The 8,479-nt window shown below is 41.8% G+C and overlaps 1 protein-coding gene across 1 annotated transcript; it reads left to right on the top strand.

The window, feature by feature from the left end:
* On the top strand, window positions 1-7,448 carry LOC115785135 (interferon-induced protein 44-like). Its single transcript, XM_030736616.1, has 8 exons — window positions 1-94; window positions 231-264; window positions 3,976-4,174; window positions 4,301-4,489; window positions 5,936-6,107; window positions 6,199-6,299; window positions 6,422-6,929; window positions 7,017-7,448. The coding sequence occupies exons 4-7, from the start codon at window positions 4,328-4,330 to the stop codon at window positions 6,590-6,592; spliced, it is 606 nt and encodes a 201-aa protein (XP_030592476.1). The 5' UTR covers window positions 1-94; window positions 231-264; window positions 3,976-4,174; window positions 4,301-4,327; the 3' UTR covers window positions 6,593-6,929; window positions 7,017-7,448.
* The last annotated feature ends 1,031 nt before the right edge of the window (window positions 7,449-8,479 follow it).

Raw genomic sequence — 8,479 nt, 5'->3', positions numbered from 1 at the left:
TTTTTATTCATCTGTATTTGATGTATTATTGTGCTGTACTTTTTTTTTTTAGCTATGGGAGGACAAAGGTCTCGACCTGTTAACACTCCAAAGAGTAAGATAAAACATAACACAACAAAGCTAAAACTGAAACAAGAATAACCAGAAACAACTGATAATTCTCAATTATTGCTTTCTTAAAATATATAATTTATGTTTGTTTTCTTTGTTAATTTCTGTGCAATTTTCAGTTTTAAGTGAAGAATGGAGGAAAATACAGTGGGAGTGAGTGTTTGATGATCTGCCTCTGCCTCTGTTGCTGCTCTGCCTCTGTGTCATATTTGTGTTTTTGCTTTGTTTGTACTTCTTATATTATCTATATTTCTGTCTGCACATGTCTCTGCTGTTTTTAATCTATGATCAACATACCTTGCTGCAAATCTGACTCCATCAGGATTGTTATGGGAATGACTTCCTGCTGCACCGTGTCCGTTTTTCTGTCGTTCCTCTGCATCCATTGCTGTCTGGAAGCTGGGAGAATCCCAATTCAAAGAAATGCCAAAGGTGTGGAATAAGGGCCAGACAGGACAAAAGACATGCTGTGGAAGAGAGCCAGAGATGAATAATTAATGATTAAATTCAAAATGGTTTATAAACACAGAGTGAAAAGAGTTGAATGAAAAGAAACACAGTGCATCATGGGACCCCCCCTCCCAGCAGCTTAGTCCTATTGCAAGGAGGGTTCAGGGTCACCTGATCCAGCCCTAATTGTGGGCTTGATCAAAAAGGAAAGTTTTTAAGCCTCATCTTAAAAATAGAATGTCTCCCCAATCCTACCTGGGAGCTGGTGGCTCTGATACCCTTGGAACCACAAGTAAGCCAGCAGTCTGAGAGCAATGTGCTCTACTGAATCAGAATCAGAATCAGAATCAGAAGGTTTTATTGCCATATGGGTGAACAGGTTCACAGCATTAGGAAATTGCTGCGGTACTTCGTGCTTACAGAAAAAAAACAAATAAGTATAAAAACTATAAGACAATATACAAGTATACAAATTGCAAATATACAGAGATATTAGAGCTATAACTATAGCACAATATTACAAAATTACAAAATATACAGTGCAGAGACTAATTAAAAGATAAAAGAATGTAGACTATATTCCACTAATATGTACATCAGTGCAGTCAGACAGGTGCATAAACATAGGGTCATCAGCGTTTGTGGAGGGTGGTGGTAACAGTCTTAGGGTAATTGTTCATGAGTCCAACAGCAGAGGGGAAGAAACTGTTCTTATGGCGGGAGGTTCTGGTCCGTATGGACCGTAGCCTCCTGCCTGAGGGGAGAGGGTCAAAAAGTCTGTGCCCAGGGTGAGAGTGGTCGGCTGTGATCCGACCTGCACGCCCCAGTGTCCTGGAGGTGTACAGGTCCTGGAGAGATGGGAGGTTACAGCCAATCACCTTCTCAGCAGAGTGCACAACGCGCTGTAGTCTCTGTTTGTCCCTAGTGGTGGCTCCAGCGTACCACACAGTGATGGAGGAGGTGAGGATGGACTCAATGATGGCAGTATAGAACTGCACCATGGTCCTTGCTGGCAAGTTGAATTTCTTCAACTGCCGCAGGAAGTACATCCTCTGCTGGGCCTTTTTGACAACAGAGGTGATGGTGGGCTCCCACTTGAGGTCCTGGGTGATGGTAGTTCCCAGGAAGCGAAAAGAGTCCACTGTGGTGATGGGGGTGTCAGTCAGGATGATGGAGGGTAGAGGGGCTGTGTGCTTCCTAAAGTCCACTATAATCTCCACTGTCTTCTGGGCGTTCAACACCAGGTTATTGTGGCTGCACCAGGACACCAGACGTTTGACCTCCATCCTGTAGGCCGACTCGTCCCCGTCTGAGATGAGTCCGATGAGAGTCATGTCGTCTGCAAACTTAATAAGCTTGACAGACTGGTGGTCAGAGGTGCAGCAGTTGGTATACAGGGAGAAGAGCAGGTGAAATGGTACTATGAGGTCTTTAAGATAAGATGGGGCCTGATTATTTAAGACCAAGTATGTGAGGAGAATGATTTTAAAATTGATTCATCAAAGTTTTTTTTTTTTTTGGTGGGGTGAGTGATGGTTTACTTACTGTAAGGTGTTGACTGAACAAACCCTCGCTTGTTTTAGTCCGGTGGCTGTGCTGCCCTTCCACTGAAGCATTATTTATTTTGCTATGTTGTTTTAGTTTATTATGTTTGGATGTTATCCTGGGTGGGGACACATTTTGGAGTTTGGCAATGAATGACATCCTTACACATATATTACCTGTGGAATATGATATGATCTGATGATATGATATGTTCCAATTATTTTCCCCTGACCGAGGGTGAGGTAAGCAGAGAAGGGTCATGCATGCTCAACACCTGTGCTGATTACCTGCAGCTTTATCTGTGAGACTGCTGGCACAGTTTGTCAGAATGGCCCGCATTGGTGCTCACTCCATTAAAAAAATGATTTCTCCTCAGTTATCTTTTTAGTAGGGAGAACTTGGATTTTATGTTTATAACTGAGACCTGGCAGCTTGATTCAGAGTTTATGTGAAGGAACTCTGTCCAGCAGATTGCTCTATTGTCAGCATGCTGCGGCTTTCTGGTCATGGTGGTGGACTCGCAGTGATCTTTGATGAAGTGGTTTGTTCCACTGCATCTGAAGTTTTGAATATTGTTTTTGTTTAGTTTTATGCAGCATGTTACTGGGTCTACTTGCTGTGCGGGACACACCTCAGATCTGGTCCGCTCACACTGGCTTGTTATTGACCATGTGTGTATACTGGCTTACTTGTGGCATACTGGCATACTGGCTTACTTGTGGTTCCTAGGATACTTAAGAGTAGAATGGGAGGCAGAGCCTTCAGCTTTCAGGCGCCTCTTCTGTGGAACCAGCTTCCAGCTTGGATTCGGGAGACAGACACCCTCTCTATTTTTAAGATTAGGCTTAAAACTTTCCTTTATGTTAAAGCTTATAGTTAGGGCTGGATCAGGTGACCCTGAACCATCTCTTAGTTATGCTGCTATAGGCCTAGTCTGCTGGGGGGGTTCACATAATACACTGTTTCTTCTCATTCACCTTATTTACTTTGTTTATGCTCCACTCTGCATGTAATCATTAATTGTTATTAATCTCTGGCTCTCTTCCACAGCATCTCTTTTCTCTCCCCTCAGCCCAACTGGTTGCGGCAGATGACTGCCCCTCTCTGAGCCTGGTTCTGCTGGAGGTTTCTTCCTGTTAAAAGGGAGGTTTCCTTCCCACTGTTGCCAAGTGCTTGCTCATAGGGGGTCGTTTTGACTGTTGGGTTTTCTCTGTATTATTGTAGCTTCTTTACTCACAATACAAAGCACCTTGAGGCAACTGTTTGTTGTGATTTGGCGCTATATAAATAAAATTGAATTGAATTGAATTGCATGTAAGACCTTCTCATCAGTGACAAATGTGCTTCTGGAGGAATGGTCAAACATTCCCATGAACACTCCTAAACCTTGTGGAAAGCCTTCCCAGAAGAGTTGAAGCTGTTATAGCTGGGAGGGGTGGGCCAACATCATGTTAAGACCTCTGGATTGTAAATTGGGATGTCACTCAAGTTCATATGCGTGTGAAGGCAGATGAGCAAATACTTCTGGCAATCTAGTTTATGTGTCTGACCTTATTTTGTTCATGTAACTGTATTGTTTTATTGTTTTATTTGATTTCTTCTTGATGCAAGGCACATTGTGAACTTGTGTGTCATAAATAAACTTTGTTTTAGTTAATGCTTTTTGTTGTCGTATAATAAAACCTCATGAGTCATCTCCTTGCAATAATCAGATGTTGTCAGCTTCATTTAATGTTCTTCTTGCTGTCACCAACATCCTGCCTAGTCTCACCGCTGTGCATCTGCACTGCAACCACAAAACATCTGCATCACTGACCATAAAATTCAGCTTCTTTGGCATTAACATCATAAATATTCTTCTTTGAACAGTGGTAAAGAGAATGATCTGCAGTACATAAAGAATTACCAGCCTCATAAAAATGACCTCCAGCACCTCAGAATTCTTCTCCATGGACCCACTGGTGCTGGCAAGTCCAGCTTCATCAACTCCGTTGACGCTCTTTCACAAGGCAGAATGACCAGTCGAGCTTTGGCAGATGCAATTTCTGGGACCAGCTTCACGAAAAAAGTATGTGTTAATTCTCAGTGTGCTTTAACCAAGCTCATGTATTTCATGCAGTTTGTTAAGCAAAAGTTCTGCAACTTGTAGCAACACAGCACACAGAACCAAGCTCCACTTGTCTTTCCACTACAGCGCTCCTAGCCTGTGGTCTGTTCTAGCATGGCAGACCACAGCCACGACTGCTTCTACGTGACCAGACCAGAAATGTTTTATCCTTTTGTCTTCACTGACATTATGGGCCTTCAGAAGAACACAGAAGGAGGAGCTGGGGTGGGAGACATCAAATTGGCCATGAAGGGACATGTGAAGGATGGTTACAAGGTATAATGACTTAATTAAGTTTAAGGCACAACAACACAATCTATCTTTAGGGTCTTTTTTGCATACTCTGTTTGGGGTGGCTATGGCTCAGGAGGTAGAGCAGGTCACCTACTAATTGGAAGGTTGGTGGTTTGATTCCTGGCTGCTCTGGGCTGCATGCCAAAGTATTCTTGGGCAAGATGCTGAACCCTGAGTTGCTCTCCGACGCAAGCGTTGGAGTATGAATGTGTGTGAATGGTAGACAGTAAGCACTTCACTTAGTTACACATGGAGGTGCTTGTATGAATGGGTGAATGCAAACATGCTGTATAAGCACTTTGAGTGTTCAGTTAAAGTAAAAAAGTGCTATATAAGAACTAGTCCATTTACCAATTGTGTATAAAAGGGGGATGCATTTTTATTCCTACCAGGGATAAAAGTAATTTAGCAGAGGCAGGAACATGAAAACCAGGTGGAAATCCCTCTCATTACCCCGGCAAATAGCCCACTGCATGTACAGTACAAAAAGTGTGTCCAAACCTTCGACTGGTACTGTATATACATCAACCAGACATAACATTATGACAGGTGAAGTGGATAACAATGATTATCTGTTCATCATGGCACCTATTAGTGGGTGGAATATATTAGGGAGCAGATAGGATTTGATGTAAGAAGCAGGAAAAATGGGCAGCGTAACGATTTGAGCGAGTTTGAGGTGTTCCTGGCATGCTGTGGTCAGTAGCTATCAAAAGTGGTCCAAGGAAGGAACATGTATGAACCAGCGACAGGGTCATGGGTGGCTAAGACTCATTGATGTATGGGGGAGTGAAGGCTGGCATATGGGATCCAATCCAACAGACAAGCTAATTTAGCTCAAATTGCTAAAAAAGTTTGTGCTGGTTCTGATAGAAAGGCATCAGAATACACAGCGCACTTTTGTGCATTGCGTACCTGAGGAACACCTGACACCAGAATGCACTATGGGAAAAAGGCAGTTCTGGTGAAGGCGGTGTGATGCCTTGGGTAATGTTCTGCTGGGAGAGCTTGGATCCTGCCATCCATGTGGATGTTACCACCTACTTAAGCATTGTTGCAGACCATGTACACCTTTTCATGGAAACGGTATTCCCTGATGACTGTGGCCTCTTTCAGTAGGATAACGTGCCCTGCCATATATAGTAGATGACCTGCTCTACCTCCTGAGCCACAGCCACCCCAATGAGTTTGAGGAGTTGACTTGGACTCCAAACTCCCCAGATCTCAATCCAATCAAGCATCTATTGGATGTCCTGGCAAACAAGTCCAATCCATGGAGGCCCCACCTTGTCAGTGGGTCAGGGCTGTTTTGGGAGTAAAAGGGGGACCAAAACAATATTAGGCAGGTTGTCATAATGTCATCCTTGATCAGTGTAAATGAGAATCATATCCCTATAATTTTTTAATTAATTACTTTTTGTTTTCCAGTTCAGAGGTGAATGTCCATTATCTGAGGATGATCGTGACTACAATGAAGGGCCCACTCTAAATGACAAAGTTCATGTTCTGGTTTGTGTGATTTGTGCCAGCACAGTAAATATCCTGAGTGATGAAATAATTCGAAAAATGAGGGATGTCAGACTTGCAGCCAGTGACATGGGTAAGGGTCATAGGTTTATAGGATAGATTCAGATTGAATTAAATAACCTGACAAACATCATTTTTAACTGGGATCTTCTGTGTATTGACAGGGATTCCCCAAATGGCAATTCTTACCCATATTGATGAAGCCTGTCCAGAAGTCAAAGCAGATATAAGAAATGTGTATAAGAGCTCATACCTGAAGGAGCAGGTACTTTTCTGTTGGTAATTTTTTGAAGTTGTAGAGACTTCATATTTAAGCTGGAATATTTTTAAATGACAGTTTCATATTTCAAGTAAATGTTAACAAATGTTAAACTTTTCAAAATGTAGATGGAGAAAGTGACTGTTTCACTGGGTATTCCACTGTACTGCATCTTTCCCGTGAAGAACTACCACTCAGAAATTCACATAGATGACAACATTGACACACTGATACTGAGTGCACTGAAGCAGATGATCTACTTTGGAGAGGACTTTGTCAACAACCTGAAGACCTGCTGAACCTTGTTTATTGCAGCATGAAAAATGGCTTCTTTTGCAAATTCGCGTATCTAAATTTCTGTATTTCCTTTGTAGACTTTCTCATATTTTCTTTTGTTTTGCTCTTGTATCTATTAACTTTTCAATAGCATCTAAATACGTAATCTTGAACTATAGAACATTCAGCTACAGTGCTGCTGTCCATGTAAAACCACAATAAATCATAGAAATAATGAAATTTGTTAGTTTTCTTTTGCTCCCTCTCCTTGTAGTATAATCTCTGAAAATGACTGTGATAGGGTGCGGCTGGAGCTCAGGAGAGTTGGAGCAGAGCCATTCAGAGAGTTTATGGCACACAGTAAGTTGCTTACTTTGCTTTTGGGAATTTTGTGAGTTTGCCCGTCCATTTTAGAGTCCATTTTAAAGTTCTTTTATTTGTTTTTAGGTCATTACATGGCCTTGCCACAACTTATCTCTCCGAGTTGCTGCACTTGCATACTCCTTCCCGGTCACTCAGATCAGCTGACCAACTGCACCTTGATGTGCCGAGGACACAGCGGAGGCTCAGAGGAGACAGAGCCTTTGCTGTGGCAGCTCCTAAACTCTGGAATTCATTGCCATGAGGCATTAAGCAGGCCTCGTCACTGGCAATTTTAAATCTGCTCTTAAGACCTATCTTTTTCATTTGACCTTTTACTAGTATGAGCTGCTGTTTTGTTTTGATTTTATTTACTTATTTTTTAGGACAAACTGTGTATTTTATTGTTATTTATTTTATTTTATCTATGTACATTTTTTTAAATTACTGTTTTAAATTTGATCTTTTCTTGTCCTGATGTGTTGTATGCACAGCACTTTTGTCAGTGATTTAAGTGCTTTATAAACAAACTTGGCTTGGCTTTTGTCCTTGGGATAAACCAGGTTTTGTTTTAGGGTGTGGCTGGGTCTGAAGCATGCCGGGATGTCATGCTTAGAGAAAAGTGAGTTTCTCTGACAAACCTGCAACACAGGGATGACATTGTTGTTCCATTTGTCCTTCATTAGACCTCCATTTATTGTGCATCTTCACTGATTTAATGAAAGCCCAGTTGGGATAACCACATATTTTAAGAGCTTTCTTTACATGTGTGCTCTGTTCTGCAAACACTTGTTAACTACCTGTCGAGTGGCAGCAAAATTGTGAAAAGCAGAAATGAATACTGTTTGCCTTCAAAGTAAAAGTTACACCTTTTGTGAAATGTGTTGGTTGCAGCAGTGAGGCACAATTTTTCACACTGAAGGTAAACATTCTCTGTTTCTGGTTTGCTTTGCACTTTTTCAAGTTTCACTACACCCCAAAGAGTAAAAGACAAGCGTTTACAGACAAGCTGGTCCTGCTAGCAACCAAAGCAACCTCAGCAAGTACTGGCTTGCTGAAGAAATGGGAGTCTAAGAAAGTCAGTGAAGATCTTAGGAAAACTGTAGAATTACTCAAGTTGGGAGGGCCTCTTGGAGCTATTTCTGAACAACTCTTTTGCTGCCTGTGATACTGGTACATTGCACAAAGTGAACAGAATTATGACGGAGGAGACCAATGCCAATTCTCCTCAAATCAACAGGTAGATGGTTGAAACTTGTATACAGTTGAGTGTTCCAACAGGTCAGTGATCCCAAACACACATCAAAACTGGTTTTAGAAAGGAAAAAGCAGACTAACATTAAGCTTCTGGAATGGCCTTCCCAAAGCCTTGACCTGAAGTCCTGAAAAATTGTGGAGTGCACTTAAAATCTGCAGGGAAACCAACCAGTTTAAATGAATTATACCAATTTTGCCAAGAAGAGTGGTCAAATATCCTCTTATTTTTGTGAAGCTTCCTCAGCTTTCTATGAGTAGTACTCATCACCATCACAAAACTGAGCTCACGGCTC

The sequence above is a fragment of the Archocentrus centrarchus genome, chromosome 8 (assembly GCF_007364275.1).
Source record: "Archocentrus centrarchus isolate MPI-CPG fArcCen1 chromosome 8, fArcCen1, whole genome shotgun sequence".
Lineage (NCBI taxonomy): Eukaryota > Metazoa > Chordata > Actinopteri > Cichliformes > Cichlidae > Archocentrus > Archocentrus centrarchus.
The sequence above is the reverse complement of the archived record's forward strand: the minus strand, read 5'-3'. Positions and strand labels throughout refer to the sequence as shown.